This window comes from Ctenopharyngodon idella, chromosome 12 (assembly GCF_019924925.1).
Source record: "Ctenopharyngodon idella isolate HZGC_01 chromosome 12, HZGC01, whole genome shotgun sequence".
In the NCBI taxonomy this organism is placed as follows: Eukaryota; Metazoa; Chordata; class Actinopteri; order Cypriniformes; family Xenocyprididae; genus Ctenopharyngodon; species Ctenopharyngodon idella.
The window spans coordinates 5759962-5782934 of NC_067231.1; the positions used below are offsets into that span (position 1 = coordinate 5759962).

Genomic DNA, 22973 nt, shown 5'->3' on the forward strand with positions numbered 1-22973 from the left:
TGCATGACGTCACTGTTTTCACAAATTCTCATTTTTGTCCTTTACACAGAGACAACAACGGTATCATTTTAAAAAAACTTGCACTTTGAAACACGTTTTCAAAAGTTTGCGTTTGCGTGTTAACGTGTAAATGAACGGGCAAACCGCATAAAGTTTCCCGTTTTTAGTTGAAAACCATGGTGTAAATGGCCCCTAAAAACAGACCATGCGTGATTTCTGAAGTTTGAGTGTGTAAAACATCCCATAAAATGATCACAAGCAACAAAATCTGGTATTAAATGCAGATTTTATTAATGAAAATTTGCCAAATATACATCCAATATCATCCAAGTAAATATTAAGTTCATATTTCAATATTCAAAAGTGGTAATTTGTTAAGAGAACGATTAGATCAGGGTTGGATAGACATTATATCTCCAAAAACTACACACTATACAGGTCAGTATGTTCATTGATCCATTTTGATTAGTTCTCTTTTCCATGAAGATTGCCCATTACAACAACTTGATTCAATTTTCATGAAAAATCACTATAAAAACAGTTCATTTCAGGACAGAGCTATGATTTTACCCAGGAAACCATGGCTGACATTTAGAATACATTATTCATTTGGAAACCATCTGAATGTAATGACATTTGAGTGGTAGTTTTTATTTGCTGAATTCTGTCTTTCTGTATTAATCCCTAAGTTTAGCTCGATACAAAGCTTAAGACAGGTTTTCAAAAATGGACGTATATTGAGACATCACTGAACCAGGCCTGTATATTTCAGCATATTGAACAGCAAGCATAAGGACGCCACAGAGACTCTGCATGAGAAAATGAATGCCATGGAAATATTCCTGCTGTTCCACCGAACAAAAGATCTAGCCAGTGTACAAACGTTTATGTGAGTGTTCAGACTTCATTTGTCCGTTTGTTGAGATTCAACAGTTTTATGCCCTTAAATAAGATTGATCAATCCATACCACAGGGAAATATCCAGTCTCACCAAAGGCTCACTAAAGTGCTTTAAGCACCACCATACAGTAGTTACCAATCAGGTGCTATATAATATTATAAAAAAAAAATAATAAAACAATCAGAAAAGAAAATCAAATGACAGATTAACCAAAGCATAAAATGTACACATAGTATTTTCACTTTCAGTGCATAAGATTAAATGATTAATGGACATTAATTATTGAGCTATGCATGTACGGCTATATAACAAATGTCTCTTTGTCCAGATAACCATAAAGGTAGATTGTAAACATGACATCAGTTCATTTATTTGTGAGCAAAAGCATACTATAATGGAGAGCAATCTAGTACTCCAGAGTTTAGACCACTCGCAGTTCTTGAATTTTTGTGAGGTCTACTTAAAACCTTTAAAGGTGCAGTAAGCGATTTCTAAGAAACGCTGTTGAAAGTGGATCGGACTGAACACATTTGTAGCCAATCAGCAGTAAGGGGCGTAAACACTCATGAGGGGGAGGTGCCTGTGCTGCACAGGCTGCATTCAAGTTAATTTTTATTCCCTTCCCTCACTAACTTCTCTCAGTCTCGTTGACTCGGATGTACGTCATTGCTTACCTTGCATGAGTGCCCACTACTGGCGGAACCTTCGCAAAGGGCTGAATGGGAACATCCTAAGCCCTTGATCACTAGGAATCCTTCTATGGAGTTGATTTTTTATTTAATTTTATTCCCTTAAGAAATTGTTTAATGCAGCATTCTATATGCATATAGGTGTGTTTGGGTTGTTTTAAATATTAAAAAAAAAAATTAATATATCAGAGTTGTTTGTGGTGGGGTAAATTAAACACGATATGCGGTGACGTCACAGTCATGTTCCATTGTGGTATATGGAGCTGCCTGAAGTCTACATATGAAGTAGACTCAATTTTGACTGAGGGAGCGAGGGTTTGTCCATATAAACTTCTCTCGTCCACTTCACGAAGTGGAACGCACTTCAGAATGGTGGCAGGGATTCCCCCGAGGGGAAGTGCTTAGGGAAGTTTGCGAATGCGTGTCTAAAAGTGGAGTGGAACGCAGCCATAGTGTGTTCGTGAATTTGGGGGCAGAGCTATCATGTTAGGGGTGTGATCGTTTTGGGTAGGAGCGTGTTTGTTTTGGTGATTTCAAATATCAACAGCGTTTCTCAGAAATCACTTACTGCACCTTTAAAGACTTTCTTATAATACACTAGGAGCTGCAAAAAGACTATTTTTATAGGCACAAAAGGCAATTTTTAACTTTGCCCAAAGACTTCAGAGCTATGCTATTCATGCACTTTTTGTCTTTATGGGTACACATGGAAAGCAAATGTTTCCCATGTTGTGCCATTTTAAAGGTGCATGTGAACAAGAATGTTTCGTACACTTGCTGTGCTACGTTATAGGAGCTGTGGTCTTTCGACATCCATCACAACCAAGCTAATAAAACTTATTACACAAATAACACATAACAAAAACAAAAGAGATCCATGTTAAATTAAAAAAAGAACCATTTCCAGATGTCTTGAGCTAAACATATTGAGATGTAAATTAAAGATTGTTACACATGCAAGCATAAGACCATTTGTATTAAAACATGCAATAGACAGGGTTCCCACACCACTGACCAATGAATTTCCATGATTTTTCTATGACTTTTCAGTCAAGGCTGAATACTCAAAACAAGTCATTTCTAGCCAATTAAATTTTCTATGCATTAACCCCCCCCCTGCATGTTCTTCTTTTTTCAGGACCGTAAATCAATTTTCAAAATTCTCTGATATTTGCAAGTTTTTTTAATGACTGTGGGAACCCTGTATAGTCATTGGTTAATTAAAAAAAAAAACACAATGTTAGTCTGTATTGCTAATAAACATGTAAACCGCAAATGCAAGAAACATTTAAATGGCTACTGACAAATCTATGGAAGCCTGTTTTCGCCATGAAAAAAAAGAAAATATAATTGCAACTTCTCACATTTCTGACTTTTTTCCTGTAATTGCACTGACTTTTTTCTCACAATTGCGAGTTTACATCTTTTTTTTTTTTTCCTCAGAGTTGCGGGTTTTCTCAGATCTGCGTGATGTAAACTTGCAATTGCGAGTTATAAAGCCAGAATTGCAGGATATAAACTCGCAATTGTGAGGAAAAAAAAGTCAGTGTAAATATAGAATTGCGAGATATCCTGCAATTCTGACTTTATAACTCGCAATTGCAAGTTTACATAACACAGATCTGAGAAAACCCGCAATTGCAAGAAAAAAAGTCTCACAATTACCTTTTTTATTTTTTAGCGGAAACAAGCTTCCATACAAATCAGATCAACAACAAAAAAAGAAAAAAAAGAAGTGAAATTTATTTTGAGGGTATTCTTTTTTTCCTTTCTCCTCTCATATTGAGTCACATTAAATGGCTTTTTTATGACCAATTTCAAGTCATTCTATATAAGTTCCTATCATGTCCTATGCAGTCACCAAATAAATCTGTACAAACACCCTAATGAATTACCGGACACCTCTCAAGTAAATTGGTTAGTAATCAGAGAAAAACTATTATTAAAATCACAATTCAAGTTCACTTCATCGATGGAAACTTTGGCATTCGATATAGACAAACCACAAGGGCATACAATGAAAAAAATAAATGATCTTCATTACTGTCATTGTTGTTTTAGTCATATTGCATCAGTAATCACAGAACATGCATACACTTATAAAGGTTTAATTCTTTTCAAATCACGTAAAAAAAAAAAAAAAAAAAAAAAAATTTGATAAAATTCACAATTCAACAGGTCTGAAACAGGCAGGGACATATTGGCAGCATATGCAAAATAAATGTTAAATATTTCCCTACATCCTCACTCGTCAAATTTTTATTTTCATTTACACTGATTTAAAAAAAACAATAAAAGAATAATAAAAAAAAAAAAATCCTGGAATGGCTCTGGAAACAGGAACTAATGTAATATCTGAGACATAATATGATGAGAGTGTTTGAATTTCATTTGCCGGGATAAATATACAAGCATTATAGATTCATTTACCTGAGTAAGAGTAAGATACATTTGTACAAACTGTACAAAGCTTTTAAAAGACTAAAGCACATACATTAGACGAAGGATTACAAACTTGTTACTCCACTGATGGTGTAGGTAGTGCAGATTAGAGAGAGGCGAGTAGACAGACATGAAAGTGGCTACAAAATTCATACCTTCAGGCAGCAACAACAACCACTCCATTACTCTTCCAGAATCTGATGTAGGACCTTCAGTAAGTTCTTCAGTCCGTAGATGTAACCCTGGTCGGGAACGTCACTAGGGAAGACATGTGCAAAGTCGATCATCTTTACTTCCACGTCACTGACCGTTTCCTGTCCCGCTTCACTCTTCGTGTCTTTCCTGTCCTCTTCCAGTCTTGCCAGGCTGCGGTTGCCGTTGGGCTGCTGTGAGGAGCTCCATACGCCGTTGTCCTGTTTGGATTGGTAGTGGCTCCGGACACAGCCTTTCTTGTGCAGGGAGTACATGGTGGAAAGGCTCTGATTGATGTTGTTGTTCTGCTCACAGGCCTCGGGTGCGATCTGGCTCTCTCGTAGGGTCTGAGAATCGAGGCTGGGCGCACAGACGCCCTCATACACAAAGAGCAGAGAGCTTGCATAAAAGTTGAACCGACTCTGGCCCTCAAACCACTGAAGAATCTTCTGGACTTTGAGGATGCTGGCAGTGATGGCGTCATTGCGGAGAATATCACCGTTGTAGAAGAACTTGGATAAACCTGCAGCATGGAGAGGATCTGGTTTGTAACTGAATTACTCAAATCTACCAGTCAGTTAGGAAACAGAACCACAGAAGATGTCAAATGCTGAGACTATTTCAATCTTATCTGCAGGTAATTCAAGACAAAACTGAACTTGCATCTCAATGAGTGTTACAATCGCGGTAAAGACATCAATAAAACAGCTTGCAAACACCAGCTACATTTACATGGACACCTTTTGTTTCAATCAGAATGAAATCATTCCAACTGATGAATCTGAACATGGTGTTTACAAGAATGATAAATAAAGTGATTGGGTTGATGTGCGCATTTATGTGTCACAAGCTCCAAATATCTCCAAGCTGCAAAAAATGTAATCTTCTGATATGCGCACACAGCACAAATATACAGAGTTCTTTGTTGTGTACCATGATGCTTATATTTATCAAGCAGCAAAAACGCCCCTTCCCACACCCAAAACAAGGCATCTGCAGATGAGAGTCCGAAACAAGGACTGGTGGGACAATGTAGTCCTGCTCCACTGCACAGATGATGGTTGGAAAGAGAAATTTAGATTGACACAACAGTCATTTATTACATTATATTCAACAATAACAACAGCACATTCTGTATGTCATACGCCATTGCACATACACAGAACATTCCAGTTTCAGTTTTCAATCCGATCAAGTGTTTACATGTACTGTTGAAGGACTGCAAAAGGTTTAAACCACCTCTTACAATCCGAATAAAATTTAAATTGGATGTGGCCTATTCATTCTGATTGACGTGGTTACGTGTGGCTTTTTTTTTTCAATTTTGGTACCAGTCTGATTACAATCAGATTATTAGGGTCCATGTAAACGAAGCTAATGTCACACAACAATACATTTACCTCAGAAAAGCCATTCAATGTCCATATATTTGTTAGTTAGAAAGAAAAACTCTAGATAGGATCATTTTGCTAAATATATGCACTATATTACATAGTCATTATATTTTTTACTTACCCTGTTGTCTATTTATTTATTTATTTATTAATGTATGTTTGAATTATTCAGTCCCACTTTATATTAGGTGTCTTTAACTACAATGTACTTGCGTCAAAAAAAAAAACCTGTTAGGTAGAATGTACTTATTGTGTTCATGTTGTATTGCAAAACATTTTTACTTCTATTGAGGCAGATACGGGTAAGGTTAGGGACTGGTATTATAGTATGGTATCAGGTTTAATGGTGGGTTGAAGGGTAAAGGAAAGATCAACAGTGTAATTAGTAACTGCAGCTGTAATTACATGCAGGTATTTTTAATATAAGTACTTATGTAAAAAGTACAATGTAAAAACATTTATGTACACAATAAATGCATTGTATCAAGATTTATTTAAATATCAGTACATAGTAGTTAAAGACACTTAAATGGTTAGTTCACTCAAAAATTTCTGTCATTAAGTACTCACCCTCACGTCATCCCAAACCCGTAAGACCTTCGTTTGTCTTCGGAACACAAATTAAGATATTTTTGATGAAATTCGAGGGTCCACACATAGGCAGCAACGACATTGCACCTTTTGAAGTCCAGAAAGGTATTGAAGACATTGTTAAAACCGGCGATGTGACTACAGTGGTTCAACCTTAATATTATGAAGCGACGAGAATACTTTTTGTGCGCAAAAACAAAACAAAAATAATGACTTCATTCGACAAATTCGTCTGTCCCCTGTCATACTGCTACACTATTTTCATTGCAGAGCTTTAGTGTTTATGTTTGAACGCGGGCTTATGCATGTGTCGTGCTGCTCACGTGACCAGAGCAATACCGAGCCACCGTTCGGATGTAAACACTGAAGCTCTGCAACGAAAATAGCGTAGCAGTATGACAGGGGAAAGACGAATTTGTTGATTAAAGTTGTTATTTTTGTTTTGTTTTTTTGCACAAAAAGTATTCTCGTCACTTCATAATATTAAGGTTGAACCACAGACAGTTTTAACAATGTCTTTAGTACCTTTCTGGACCTCAAAAGGTGCAATGTCGTTGCTGTTTATGGACAATACCAGCAACACTTGTGGCATCAAGGGGGCAAAATAAACAAAAGATGGAGCTAATAGATTAATATTTTATTTTGCCAACGCATTTGGGCAAACAGGCCTTCATCAGGGCTAAAAGCAAAAGCAATGTCGTTGCTGCCTTTGTGTGGATCAGATACCCTTGGATTTCATCAAAAATATCTTAATTTGTGTTCTGAAGACAAACGAAGGTCTTGCGGGTTTGGGACAACATGAGGTTGAGTACTTAATGATTGAAATTTCATTTTTGTGTGAACTAACCCTTTAATATCAAGTGGGACAATAAATCTGTCATGAAAATTTTACAGCCACCGTTTAAATGTTTAAGTATTTCAAAAACAAATTAATATATTATTAAATAGTGGATATAAAACAGCCTTAGGTGCCTTAGCCTTAGTGTTGATTATTAAATAAATTTGACTGATTCATTATTGAATAAACTTTATTTTCAGTTTCAGCTAAATTAAAACTTTCGTTTCAGTGTTTCAGTTAAAAGTTCATTTCGGTGCATCACTACTATTGTTCATTACCAAGCATGGTTATACTGGTACATATAAAAAGCCTACATGTGAACAAAATATTACTTTTCCTTGTGCTTTACTTTACTTTTTACTTGCAAACAGCATGGAAAGCATGCCTCATTTATTTTTAACAAGATTTCTTACTGTATTTTACATTTACATTATAAATTTAAGCATTTTCGCTTCTATCCAAAGCGACTTGCATTGCATTCAAGTTAAACATTTTCATTATGTTTAAGCATTCCCTGGGAATTATACTCTACTGTTTGAGCCACAGGAATACTTCTATATTTTACTTTTTGCATTAGACATTTTTAATCTACTTGGCAACAATTGCTAATACTGCCTTCCAACAAAAACAACAAGCAGCAAATTATGGTTCACAAAGTAAACGTCTGGTTATGTGCCATTTAAAAAAATAGCACTCTGCTCGTCAAGGCATTTCAAGGGATCTTTAAGAGTAAATGAAACTTGTTTTTCTTAAACACAGCAGAAACATGTTGTTTTAGGTTATAGTGGTATGCCATAAACAGTATAATGCTTTGACCCTGTGGTGATCTTACCTTCCTTGATTGTGTCCTTCACGAGACCTCTTCCATAATGCTGGTCATAGGTGTCAAAGCTGTCTGAGCCAACTTTATACACCTAAAAACACAAAACACAGAGAGAAACATTTTAACTGGAGGTAAATATGAATAGTCTCTTCATAGGTCTTGCTCTCCCTCTAGAGGACATGTGAGGTCATTACAGTAACTCCACTGATTGAATAAGCTCCAGTGAGGAAATGAAATTCAAGTTGAACTTCTGGAAAGGGTGATGAGGGAGCCAGTGTAATATCGTACTGTGTAATTTGGGGTTATTTTGAGAGGGGCATTAAGTTGCTTTCTATATCATTCAAATCAACAGCGCAATTATGAGTAATGGTTCTGTTTGCTTGGTGGTTATGTAGATCGGCTCTATTCATCCATCTGTTTTTCCGTACGGGCTGGCAGAGAGCTGAACCCCTGGGACGGATTGAGACTGAGAATTTACATACCGTCTGCTCCCCATCAATATTTCACCAAGAAACTGGACCTCACTGCCCTTTTTATGCACAATTTTAGACAACTCCCATCCTGAAGACTTCAAAATTTCATTTTTTTTTTTTTAAACATAGTAAAGGTCAACCAATAATTTTCCTCAAACTATTAGACTGTGCTACTTTTTTATTTATTTATTTTTTAACTTAAGCTGCCCTTTAAGCCAGGAGAAATGAAAGAGGTAAAACAAACAACATAAATTATATTTCAGGATGCAGAAATTTAAAGTAATTTAAATTTGACTCATAGGGGTTAGCTGTGTCATGTCAAGTTCAATCAATCGAGAAAACAAAGGATTCACATTTCAAATAAATAAGAACAAATATAGTGAACTCATTGTCATGTTCAAGAAACCAGTTTGAGATGATTTGAGCTTTGTGACATGGCGCGTTATCCTGCTGGAAGTAACCATCAGATGGGTACACTATAGTAGTCATAAAGGGATAGACATGGTCAGCAACAATACTCAGGTAGGCTGTGGCGTGTAAACAATGCTCAATTGATACCAAGGGGCCCAAAGTGTGCCAAGAAAATATCCCTCACACCATTACACCACCACCAGCCTGAACCGTTGATACAAGGCAGAATGGATCCATCATGTTTACGCCAAACTGACCCTACCATCTGAATGTCGCAGCAGAAATCGAGACTCATCAGACCAACCTTCAACTCGGCGCCTATGCTGAAGATTATTGCTAAATTAATTATGAATATAATTTAAAGGATATTTTTAGCACAAGATAAAAGCTTGGCGCTGCACAGCTTGCATTAAACTGTATTTTCATCCATCTTGTCAAAGTGAAGCCAGACATTCTCTTTCACGTATTTTGACGTATGATGTGGCAAGCTAAGCAATCAGAGCTCAGGGTGCCGCCCAAAGTGCTGCTAACCAATCAGGAGAAGGAAAAAAAAAAAAAAAAAAACACATTTCGATCATCGTTTACATGATCGATCGTCGCTGTCACAGTCGAGTACTCGATCGCTGTTGCACATCCCTATTAAATACATGGCTTTGTGATGAGCATTTTCTTTAAAAGGTGGGTTTCTTATGGCCAACACTACGGCAGATTCTTCAGACATTTGACCCCCAGGCCAATGTAATAGTATTCATATATATACAAAGCTTAAGATCTGTAGCTGACACACTGTACCCAATAGTTACCATTTTGTAAAAATGCTTTAATATTTCATGCCTAACCTTCAGTTAAAAACTGCACAATAGTTTAATACAATGACAAATGACCAACATGCATGATGTGGTTACCTAAATCTGGATACATTTGATATAAAACACATTCTACCTGTCATGTAGAAAATCTACTCTGACATTTATTATATTATAATCATAAATACTGGGTTGTTTGTATACTACAGACATTTATTGTAAAGCCACTTGTAAAGATATAAAGATGTATTGTAAAGATTTATTTAAAGATTATTTATTTAGTGGCAATTCACTGACACATCTTACCTAGCTTTAGCATGTAATGTGATCAGGAAAGTTTTTTTGTTCTCTGACTGTACATTTTCTCTAAGATAATTAAAAATGACATGGCTCTGCATGAGTAAAGGGGTGTTGAGTAAACCTCATCCATCATAAACTGATGATAAAGAGTCTGGAGGTCTCCACCCATGTTTCTCAAGAGAGAAGCGAAAGACCCAGAGGATGCTGGGAGAGGCCACAGTGTGATAAGCTCATCCTGTCTGATGGCACTGATAACCAAACATATCCTTCTCTCTCACACACACACACTTCACTATATTCGTGAAGTAATTTCATAATAAGCTAATGATGTTTGCTATAACTGCTAACCCTATCCCTTAATTTTAAATTTACACAATACCGATCAAAAGATGCATTTATTTGATCAAAATCAGTAAAAACAGTAATAGTGTGAAATATTACATTTCTTTCAATGTTGAAAACAGTTTTTGCTGTTTAATATTTTTGTGTAAACAGTTACATTTTATCAGGATTCTTTGATGAACAAAAAAGTTCAAAAGAACAGCCTTTATTTGAAATGGAAATTCCAAATTTTTGAATGGTAGTTAAGGGTTCCACAAAAATATAAAGCAGTACAACCGTTTTCAACTTTGATAATAATAAGAAATGTTTCTTGAGCAGCAAATCATCATATTAGAATGATTTCTGAAGGATCATGTGACACTGAAGACTGGAGTAATGATGCTGAAAATTCAGCTTTGCATCACATATAATAAATTGCATTTTAAAATATATTAAAACAGAAAACAGATATTTTAAATTGTAATATTTAACAATATTAGTTTTTACTGTTTTTTTGGAGATCAAATAAATGCAGCCTTTGTAAGGGACTTAACAAATCCTAATGATTCCAAACTTTTTATCGGTAGTGAATAATCCAGAAGCTCAAACGTTTGGTTCTCGCGCATGTAGTAGGTTTGGTTGAGCTTCTGCTTATGTTCGCTGATCAATGTTTACATGCGAGTAAAAGCATAAATTAAATCTGTTCATCATAACAAGCGATCGATTCTCTTCAGAAAATTTGGACTAAACCACTTGATTCATATGGATTAGTTTTACGATCTATTTATGAAGTTTTTGAAGCGTCAAATTGGAAGTTGCAAAGGCAGTCAAAGGAAGGAAATCTGACAGCATTCTGTCATCAAAAATATCTTAATTTGTCTTCCGAAGAAGAATGAAAGTCTTATGGGTGTGGAATGACATGAGGGTGAGTAATTAATGACAGAATTGTCATTCTGGGGTGAACTAACCCTTTAAATATTGATCATTTTATGTATTTTAACATTGGTAGAAATATCCTTCTTTATACTCACTTAATGACAAATTCTGTGGAAAACAGCCCTTGGACTGTTTTTAATCAGCCTTTTCTGTTTAATTTTGAACGAGGGTTTCCTGTAACAGTGTAACTTCGATGTGGTAAATCCAGACATATTTTTCCAGACCAGTGTGGCACCATTCTCTCTCTGTTATGGTTAATATGACTTGTTAGTACACTCACCTTCCTTGAAAAATTATTTGGTTAAACATTCTCCTTCTAAATTGCTGCCGGCCCTTCTTCTCTTTTATGGTGAACAGATTTTCATTTCTTTCCTGACAATATGACTCACTCATTGCATGAATTTCTCTCATCCGTTCAGATTTAGAACGTGCCGCAGAGGATCAAATTTTATTTATTTATTTTTTTAAAAGATGGAGACCATAGATGGATATATTAAAACTACTTATACCAAAAGAAGTAATCCCCAAAACCTGTTCTTTGTACGTCATGGGCCCTTTTGGCCCCTAGAATGGCTCCCCTCCTTTTTACCCCATTAGTCCACTCACTGTGGTCATTCTACGCAATTACACAATAAATGGGAAGAGTTGTCATGATCTGCGTCAACCAAGTTTTGAGAAATTACAGCTCTAGAATTTGTCTTATTTCCAAGATTTATTCATATACATGTACTGCCAAGAAAACATGTGACTAAACAATCAAGCTTTATGAACAGGATGTGTTACGCAAGACAGCTGGTGCAGAGACCTCATTTTGATCCACACAGAGTATTTACAGAACATGGATACAAAGCAGTCCAGTGCAGAAGATACAGCTACAAACACATGTGCATGGCTCTAAATGCTCATGAATAAAAGAGCTGACAAATAACATGTTCAAGGACATGTTATTTTATATATACACATCTGTGAGAACTGTAAAAACCTTATTTTTGTAGGGATAAATTGTGCTTGGAGTCAATTGTTTTATTTGTGATATCGCAATGAAACATGCCAAAATGTGCCGACATAATTTCTGGCCAGGCTGTCATACAAAGAAATTATGAACACAGACGTTTCTTAAATATTCCAAGGATTTTGAATGAGTGTGGATTCCATTTTTGTGGTCGATTAACAGTTTACACAACATTATGCATATTTTCAGTGGTTGAGGTGATCAAAGTTCACCAGTTTACAGAGGATTTATGATTGCTTCAACCACTATTGCAGTAAATGCTAGGTCCACTTTTTGTGTCTTTACATGCTCCGTTTGTCCCATTTCCCATGATTATACAGACCAAATGTCCCTCCCGAGCAATCCGAACACTTTACTCCAGCAGTGTTGATGGCAGTGTTGCTATTGCCTGCTGTGTCCAGAGCTCAGTAAATGTGTGACTCCAGTGCACACAACGCTGTGGCTTTACCACTGAGCTTTCATCCCCTTCTGCCCACTCTAAAGCTGCTGACCATTAATTAAAACCTCTAAAAACAAGAGGCTCAGGCACTGGCCATACCAAAGCTCATAATTAGCTGAAATGGCTGTATATATACACACTGCCTGGCCAAAAAAAAAAGAAGTCTTTATTATGTTTATACAGTTCTTTTAACCCTAATTGATGGAGTGTGTAGCAACCATGTAGGAAGATGTATCATGGCCATATTCCAGGATGACAAAGCCAAGATCATCAGGCTCAAATTGTCAAAGAACTGATTTTCCACACATGAATCTGCACCTCCGAGTCCAGGCCTTAAATTCATTGAAAGTCTTTGGGATGTGCTGGAGTAGTCTTTACAGAGTTCTCAACTCTTGCATTGTCAATATAAGATTTTGACCAAAAATTGATGCACTTCTTGATGGAAATATCATCACAACATTTATTTCCATCAAGAGGTGCATGATTTTTTGGTCAAGATCTTGCACTGACAATGCAAGGGTCGAGCACTCTGTAAAGCCTATTCTCGTCGTGTCTGAGAGAATTAATGCAGCATCAGATGCCAAAAGCTCGGTCAGTTTTTGCTTTCACTTGAATTGACTGGGTTGAGACTCCTTCACTGGCATTACTTTCATGCAAAGTTTGCAAATTGCATGTTTTATATCCGCCTTTTTGGTGAAATATTTATATGTTTCGTGACATTTTTCTTCATCAACTCCATCTTTGCTCACAAAATGACAGAAAAAGATTCTCATTTCCCACAATAATAAAACAAAGTAACTTTTATATAGCTCTGTTACATTTATATATCTCTTTTCTCTGCACTCAAAGCACTTTACATGGAAGGGAGGAATCTCCTCAACCACCACCATTGTGGAGCATCCACCTGGATGATGCGACGGCAGCCATATTGCGCCAGAACGCCCACCACACAACAGCTTTATTGGTGGAGAGGAGACAGAGTGATGAAGCCAATCAGTATATGGGGATGATTAGGAGACCATGATGATGGACGGAGGGCAATGGGCAAATTTGGCAAGGATGCCAGAGTTACACCCCTATTCTTTTTTCGAAGAACATCCTGGGATTTTTAATGACCACAGAGAGTCAGGACCTCGGTTTAACGTCTCATCCAAAGGACGGTGCTTTTTGACAGTATAGTGTCCCCATCACTATTTACTGGGGCATTAGGACCCACACAGACCACAGGGTGAGCACCCCCTGCTGGCCTCACTAATACCCCTTCCAGCAGCAACCTAGTTTTCCCAGGAGGTCTCCCATCCAGGTACTGACCAGGCTCAACCCTGCTTAGCTTCATTGGGCAACCAGTCTTGGGCTACAGGGTGATATGGCTGCTGGCATAGTAAGTAAATAATTAAATAAACAAGCAAATAAGTCAATTAATTATAAGTAAACTATTGCTCCCACCAAACCCCCAAGAATATTTATATTTTCGTTAATTTCTTGTGTTATCCTTATTTCTCATGCGAAAAGACAAATGCTATCTCTTTGAGGACAGCAGTGTTTGGGTTTTACACAGGAAGTACAAATGATTCAAAAGAACTGGTAGAGAGTGGAACAACCACCTCTGAACTTGTTAGGTGAGTCAGAATGCAAAGCCATTCTGACACTTCAACCCAAGCGGTTCTGCTTAATTTTACACAGCAAACATGACCCCCCACACAATTCACAAGTTCCGTGACGTGAATGTAACAGCAGATAACACCACAAATTCAAAAATAGACCTAATTTGGACCTTGCAACATTTTCACACCAAAAAGAGACCCTTATATCTGCATGACTAGGTATAAATACAATTAGAGTTGCCACAACTAGGGATGTGACAGTATCAAATTTTCATGTTGCGATAATTGCTGAAGCTTTTATCACTGTATACGGTATTATCGCGGTATTGAAATAAGATGCAAAAAAAGTGTTGTCATATTATAACAGGTTTAAGAACTCTAAGCATTTAAATACAATAATGCAATACACAAAAAAAATATAAAGTAACATTTTATAATACTTTATAACACTTTATAATAAGGTCTCATTATTTAATGTTAGTTAATGCATTAACTAAGATTAAGAATATTTTGTTACAGAATTATTTTTTTGTTAATGTTAGTTAAAAAATACAACTGATCATTGTTAGTTTTGGCTCAGGTTCATTAAATAATAATTACAACTTTTTTAGTAATGTTATTAAACTTTAACTAAGAAATTAACATTAACTATGATTAATAAATGGTTTATAAGTATTTTTCATTGTCAGTTTGGTAATAATAAATTAACATGTTAAATAATGAAGCCTTATGTCAGTAAGTGTTACTGAACAATAACAAATCACAACATTTTCAATCATCATAGGGCATATTGTAGTCCAGATTAAAATATAAAAATGTTTAAGTTTGGAAATAGCCTTTTAAGTCTTTAAGTATTAAGTATTTGGTGCTGTGATGAACAACACTACGAATACAAAAATACTAAATGGCTATTTGAACCATTTTGGATACTGTTTAGTAGCGCAGTTGATTTGTTTACGGGGTTTCCGGGGTAACCACAGAATTTCTTCTGTTCCATCAGTGCCCTCTGCTGTCAGAGAGTGAACATGCACTTACATGTAGCGCGTCTCCCTCACTCGTTCTGCCATGTTGGGCTTGTTTACATCTGAGTGCGCGTGTCCCTTTGACGCAGCATACAGTGGTGTTGTGCATTTTATACAGTTGATGGGGAAAGTATTCTTAAAATGTATTATAAAAATTTGAATAATTCGTAATAAATAATTATTCATGGTATTTTGAAGTGCCCACGATAACAATATCGTGCATATTCATATCGTATTAATACAGAATATTGGCACATTTCTAGCCACAACTAATCGATACAATAATAATAATAATAATAATAATAATAATAATAATAATAATAATTCTAAACTGGCTTTTAATGTCTAATACATAAAATACAAGAAATTGTATTTTTTTAATGAGAGTAATAACAGTAATGGAGTATAAATGTAAGATTTTCAGATGAGTGAATGATTTCTTTCTCAACTGTTTACATTCACTTAAAGGAACACTCCACTTTTTTTTTGAAAATAGGCTCATTTTCCAACTCCCCTAGAGTTAAACAGTTGAGTTTTTGCAGCAGGCGCAATGATATTACGCAGCGCCTGTGACCCCCTGCTTGCACAGGGAGCGTGCCTTGCAACCATAGAGACATTTGTGAGAGATGCTGCGCAATATCATTGCGCCTGCTGCACCCATGGTACGGCAGCAAAGTTCCTTGATTATTACGCCGGAATGAGAGTAGAGTTCCTAGCCATATCGGCCTAGAAAATCGCAACTTTTCATTCGAAAACGGTAAAACTCAACTGTTTAACTCTAGGGGAGTTGGAAAATGAGCCTATTTTCAAAAAAATTGGAGTGTCCTTTAAGACATCCCAAACTGTGTTTATGAAAAAACTTGCCGAGACGGGTATTTTGACAATTTTGTTTGTATATGTCTGTCCAAGTGCAAGGAGATGCAAAAGAGAAATCAATTTGGTGTTTGCGTGCTGTCTGAAACATGCCTCTCTGTGTGTGTACGGCTGTGTGCACAGATAACAGCATGCAAGTACCAAATTGAGTTCTCTTTTGCCTCTTCTTGTGCTGAAATGGTTTAAAATCGCTTGAATGTGTAAATTGGCAAGACAAAGCATGTGCAAATGATAAACTTTCACTCTATGATGGATAATCACTGCAATTAATCTGTGAATCACATGTGTGCCAAACTGTGAGGCCTGGTCCATACGGATCAGATCAACTACGATCTGTTTAACTCCTAATGAACACCTATTGTAGGAGACCTCCAAAACTAAATTAGGAGCCTTTAATATAACATAATAGGGGCAGTTTAATTCACTTATTCATTAGAAGATAATCCGAGATAATCAATAAAACCAACATTTTTAAGAAGAAAACATACCCTCATCCCCAGAACCAAGAAGCCAATCTCCTCCATCAGTGGGTATTTCCTGATTTGCTGTTCCCGTTTCTCCTGTGAAGCGAAGGGATCATAGCTCCTCTGGCCGATCTTCACGTCCATGATGCACGGCTTCTGAAACCTGCGCGTCACATCCTCCAACTTGAGGTACAGGTCTGTGGAAGAGAGCGAGCAGATATGCTTACTAAACTCATGCTGTATATCGACCAATTTCCTGATCGCTCCATGCACCCATCTGTGTACCTTTGGGAACGTCTGGCGAGGACCACGTGCCATAGTACTTGGGAAGGTGCGCTTGGAGGTCTATAAGACAGGGGTCGCAGTGGTCATCAGCATACACCTGGAATTAAAAAAAAAAAAAAAAAAAAAAAGAATCACACTGTGAAATTTCAATAGTATTAGAATGGATACATGACTTGCTATGCCTGCCTGTAACTGTGCCTTGATACAACAAACATAAGAAATAGCAAATAAAAATATAAATAAATCGTCACACCATTTCTGCCATATATATATGCACGTTTTCAGATTGGATGGTTGCTTTTTTAAAAGCCACGTGATCGGCAATACAAAAAAAAAAATTTAAATCCCTTGTTTTAGTGAAGTGTTTGAATGACAGGGGAGGCGGTGGCCCTTCACTGTTGTCCACAATGCATTAGTGTTTGCACTACAAATACAATGATGTAACGTGTTTTTGACTACGCTCCCTATTTCAGCGTTTAGATCATGAAACATTTTGGACCCCATTTATACGTTTGTTTAAATACTGATCACTTGTTTGTACTGATCACTTGTCACCAGATGATCGAAATGGATATTAATACCAGGTGCCAATGTTCCCTCTTAATTTTTTCTTCTTGCTGAGCCAAACGTCGCTCTATTGGGCAGACATTTTGGCCACCTGATCAAAAACATTCTTTATACCAGACCTGTACAGCATACACACAAAAAGTGGTCATTTCATGCAGTTGTAACTTTTAACTTTAATGTGCTATTTATATTTGATTTGATCCTTGATGCAACTTAGTGATAAATCATATTTTCGAAAGCAATCAGTTAATTCCGAAGTCACTAAATGAAGCATATTATATTATATATATATATATATTATATATGTATATATATGTATACAGACAGCATTAAACCATCAACATTGTTTATTTATTGCTCATGAATTCCCCTTCTGAATTCATGATATATATATATATATATATGTATACAGACAGCATTAAACCATCAACATTGTTTATTTATTGCTCATGAATTCCCCTTTTGAGAGCAATTATATTTAATAGACTTAGACTTTTATTAGATAATACAATATAATATAATATAATAATATAACAAACTGAAGCATATAGATCTCAATTTAAAAGCTAAATAAAAAAAAAAAATTAAAAAGTGAATGTGAATACTTTTCTAGTTATCTAAACATCTCTGAAACCTACCCACACAAAAATGTACACAATATTTAAAGTGAGGTATGTAACCGGTATTTTGGGTTTGCAAACCTGTGGTGGGTGTGTAATTGTAAATGTCAGATTTGTTACCATTCTGTGCCCATCGTCTGTTATTTCCATGACTTATGTATATACTTATGTATATAAAATTGACAGAATTGAAAAGTTGAGCCTGTTTCATATCAAAAGTTACAAAGCTTGTGGTTTATTGGATGGGAGGAGAGCTAAAAATAAAGTTTAGGGAAGTTTTGTTCACACAACTGAAAACAGAATAGACTAAAAGATTGATTCTTGGGATTTAAGAATTAATATCAGTTCATAAAAATGAAAATTGATTCAAATCGAGAAATCAATATTTTCAACCCAGCGCTACACCAGTTCATTCTTTGATCTTGCTTAAAGTACATCAGGGGCTTTAGAGTTAGAGCAATTACTAAGACTTCATGGTTATAGTTATCGTCCTTGGTGCGAACAGGCCTTTACTAAAGTAATTCCTGTGGGAGAATTTTCCTCTACGTAATCAGTGCCTTTCTGGTATCCATGCACATTTGATGAAATACAGCATATAGGATACAGGATATATAACTTTATATTTGACAGGACCCTGGGTTATCCAATAAGGGTGCTTTTTGGGGGCGATCAACGATTACCGATCACTGAAAGCAGTATCAGCCGATACAATCACCAATACCGATCACCAAAATAAATAATACTATTTTTAACAACAATTTATTTTAAGTAAAAAAAATTAAGAGATGAGAAAGTATCATGAATTCACAACTCTTTATTGCAATAATGAAATATACCGTTACATATGCGAGTTATTTCCCAACTGTTTATGTATATGTTCACATAACAGACGGTGTTAAGCGAACACTCACCAAGCCAGACATTTTTACATATTTCATATTTCTTTTAACAGTGAACCCGAGGCTCAAAGTTCACTGTGCTTGTCCGTGCTCCACTCCGTCCCAGAGCGCGCGCGCACAAAAAGCCACTTGGGGAACACGAACATTATCTGTTTTGCAGGTTCATGCAGAGTAAATAACGTTTTATTATTGAACACGTTCTGCAGTTTAGCAACAGTAGACTGTATTTTATGACAATCACTGATCTAGCCAATTTGGGAGAAAAGAAAGCACACCACTGTGCGGGAATGAAATGCACTAAAATATCACAGCCCTAGTTTCTTGCTGTCATTGCTGTAGGGTTGCTGTCGATGCAATGTCTCAGCTCTCCGTAAAGACGTTGCAAATTTATTGTCCTTTTCAGAACTGCCAGAAAAATTGCCTTGCGCATTTAGCCTCATCTGATCGGCCTTTATAGAGACCACCGATCAAACAATGTAAAGCTATTATTGTCCGATAACAATCGCCGCCCGATCAATTGGAGCACCCTTATTATCCGGGTGCAATTTGACTTGTTAAGCTAAAGGACCAGTCAAAATGATTGTGGCAATTAACAGCGTGTTACAGATGCTTAACCAGTCTTGAACCCAGAACATTCCTGTAACACTCACCATGCTGTAGAACTGCATCTCTCTGGGTCCTCTTGGAGGAGGCTGCAGCTGTTTCAGGACCGTGCCATCAGGATGTTGCAAGATACCTGTGATTGAAAAACAGCTCAATCATTACCGTTATTATGATCGCACTGCACAGGCCATACCAATAAGCACACGCTAACATTTTTTGAAATACACATTCGTTCATTCAGAGTTAAGTGAGAGACATAGGCCTTTTGAAGCTTATATGATGGGGAGATGACAGCAGTGAGTGTAAATGACATCACAGCCTGGCCTATATGCTGCTGAGAACTAGGTTGATAGGGCTTAGAGATTACGGTCATAGACGGTGAAGCTCTGGATTTAGGTCAGGCTCCCCCTCTTTAAAAATAGCCATCTTAAAAGCTATTCACATCAATGGTAAAGAAAGGCAAACATGACAAGAATAAATTATTGATGTCAAACATGTGATCAACCAGACAGAAATTGTTACCAACGCCTTTATTTAAATTAATACTATACGTCTCTCTTATGCAAAGTGATTTTCGTACAGTACATCTAATGTATACATTTACACGCTATTGGTTTCACCCTAAAGAAAGTAATAAATTGCTTTATTTTGCATAAAATAAAATGAAGCTTGTTTCATGGCTATTATGAATTTTTCTTTTTTGCATTGCAACAATACTTTAATGACAATTAAGCACATTTTCCCCCTTATTCTCACCACTGTAATGCATCTGGATTGTTTCAATTTTTAGTTTTTCAATTTTATAATCTTGAATGATTATTCTCATTCATAAAAATGTAAAACTGTAAATTTATTATGGAAAATTGTTCATGAGGACTGTAGTAAATAAATAATGAAGTAAAAATAAAAATACATTAATAAAAAAAAAAATTCCTGTCCACGCAAAATGATTGTTTTTATCAAAAGAAGCAGAAATTACTGTTGTATTATACAAATTATAACATATTTGTACATTTTTTTGCATTACAGTAAAATACTTAATTTTCATTAAAATACTGCCTGCACACAATAATTAAATTAAAATACATAAATTACTATATATATATATATATATAGAGAGAGAGAGAGAGAGAGAGAGAAATTATGTATAATTTTAATAAAATAAATCAATACATCACAATCATTTATTTTAGTAAATAACACATAAATTACTAGTATATAGTAAAATAAATAATTTGTATTATTTTAATAAAATAAATGTGTGCAGAGAGAATTAATGAAAATTAACTATTTCACTGTAATGCAATTTTTTTGTTTACAAATGTTACAATTTAGTATATAGACTCATGCAAAATAAAATTTTGTGCAACCCAAAAAAGTGCTCGACACGCTTTGCCGAAATAAAGAACTATAGTGGACACAAATGCAAATCAAATCTTTGCTGTGCATCACTGCATTGGCCAAATTCTGTTTCAAACTGTGCTACAAATGACTCACTATATGGGTCATACGTTTAGAGCTTTTTTGCATGTCATTAACATATTAGCGTGTCACGAGACAAATCCAATTGAGTCAGCACTGTCTATATAGATACAAACAAAGCCTTTTTTATTAAATTCGTAGTTTCATCAGGAAAAGCATATTTGAAAATATTACTAATATGAGACCAGGGCTAGTTGTCACATAGGCTGTATGTCAGTAACTATAAGATTTGGAGTCAAATGTCTAAAAAAAAAATACACAAATGATTGCTTTCCTTTTAGCAGTGCTTTTATATGATTGTTTCAAACTCCTAAAGTGCAAAAATGCCTTAAATTACAATTAATTTATAAGTTCAATTCCTCTGTACTAAAAGTTCAATATCACTTTGTTTTTGTAATATATGAATAACTGTTGGGTAAATTAAAGCACAAATGAAACCATAATTTCAGGGAAAGGTCAACAATATGTCAAAAGTAATTTTTTTTTAACTGAAACAGTGTTCTCAGATTATTTTTCATAATTGTTTTATGTGGGAAGTTTATACATTTTGTTGAAATATTTTAAATGATACATTATATATGTAAATGTTTAATAGATAATATAACATTTATTTTTAATAAACTGTTATATGACTGTTATATGTATACATTTTTGCACTTTGATTTATGATTTTGTGCCTCAATTATTTTACTGTTTAATTTTTTACTGCAAATCACATGAAAGGCTGTTTAATGACAAGTCCCATTGTGACAACTTACCCCATATAGTGTGACAGCATGTTGTCACAAAAGGTCAACTGTATCTTGTTTCCTGGGTAATAAAGGTAATATTTGTTCAACAGCTTTATACAAATAATACTTTAAGGTATGTGCAAATACAGAAACTGACCCTGAGGAATACTGACTGGAGTAAAAATTGTGACAACCAGCTCCGGTCTCTCCAGTGTACAATATCAGGTCAATTTCAAATAACAGAATCAAGGTTCAAATAAAAAGGAATTACATCAAATGTGTACTGACCCACTTTATCAACGCCATACTTGTGTCCGGCCACCTGATGAGAGAGCGGCACGCAGCCGTTCAGGTGAGCGCTCTGCGCGCCCTCCGGTAAACACGAGCCGCGGGTCATTAACGGACGCGCGAGCTCCAGCCTCCCCACCGCCACAGAAGAGTCCATTATGATGCCGAGACCGAAGACTTCACTGCAATGGCTCTTTATTTCTCTAAACAACTGTCTACACACAAAATCACATATTGGTTGCACACCCTCGACGCGTCATCCTGATGTGTGTGAGCGATCGCGTGCCATCAGTCACGGCGCCCACGCTCGCAACCATATAACGAGCTTTTCACCTGGGCCACATCCCACTTCCTGACTTCAGAGATGTTTACACTCCTCCCGCGGTAATTGGTACGAGATGGTAGATACGGAACGAGCAGGGTACAAAGATCGACACGATATTCTGGCGGAGTTAGTCATATCGCACGGGAACTCACAGTTCTGCGAAAGCTTCGCTGTTTGTTTCCGCCCCGCACAAGCTGACGCGCGTCCCCGAGAGACACGCTGCGGGTGATGTCACGACGCACAGCGAGCTGAAACGTCACATAATAAGTCGAGCTCTTTTCTCTTATTTTTCGTTAAACGTCCACACTGGGTACCTTTTCGAAAATATGATAATATTAGAGGGATAACGTGAAGTCGAACATGGAAAATTTTTCTAATAACGATGAATGGCTGGCTCGTCTTAATTGTAAATACTTCCGGGTAGGAAAAAAAAAAAACGTATAATCATCGGATACGATAAAAGTCTGTTTATGCTGCTGAATGCTCAGTTATTGTGTTACTAATGAGAAAGCTGATAAAAACTAACCGAACTAAACAAACATTGCGAAGGAAAATATTTTATATAACGATATGATTTGTGTTCTCAAAGTACTGGGTAATTAAGAAAATCCCTCAGGCATAATTTGTGAAATTCTACTGGGA

The 22973-nt window shown here is 36.1% G+C and overlaps 1 protein-coding gene across 2 annotated transcripts; it reads right to left on the bottom strand.

Moving 5' to 3' along the window:
- Positions 1-267: 267 nt before the first annotated feature.
- Positions 268-22745, bottom strand: ipmkb (inositol polyphosphate multikinase b). Of its 2 annotated transcripts, XM_051914298.1 has the most exons (7): positions 22007-22148; positions 21746-21797; positions 19553-19638; positions 16817-16913; positions 16556-16728; positions 7880-7961; positions 268-4747 (listed from the first exon to the last, which is right to left on the bottom strand). In XM_051914298.1, the coding sequence occupies exons 3-7, from the start codon at positions 19568-19570 to the stop codon at positions 4215-4217; spliced, it is 903 nt and encodes a 300-aa protein (XP_051770258.1). In that variant the 5' UTR covers positions 19571-19638; positions 21746-21797; positions 22007-22148; the 3' UTR covers positions 268-4214. The 2 variants fall into 2 exon arrangements, with proteins under 2 accessions (XP_051770258.1, XP_051770257.1); XM_051914297.1 differs by lacking the exon at positions 21746-21797 and having other exon boundaries at positions 22007-22745.
- Between the last annotated feature and the right edge of the window lie 228 nt (positions 22746-22973).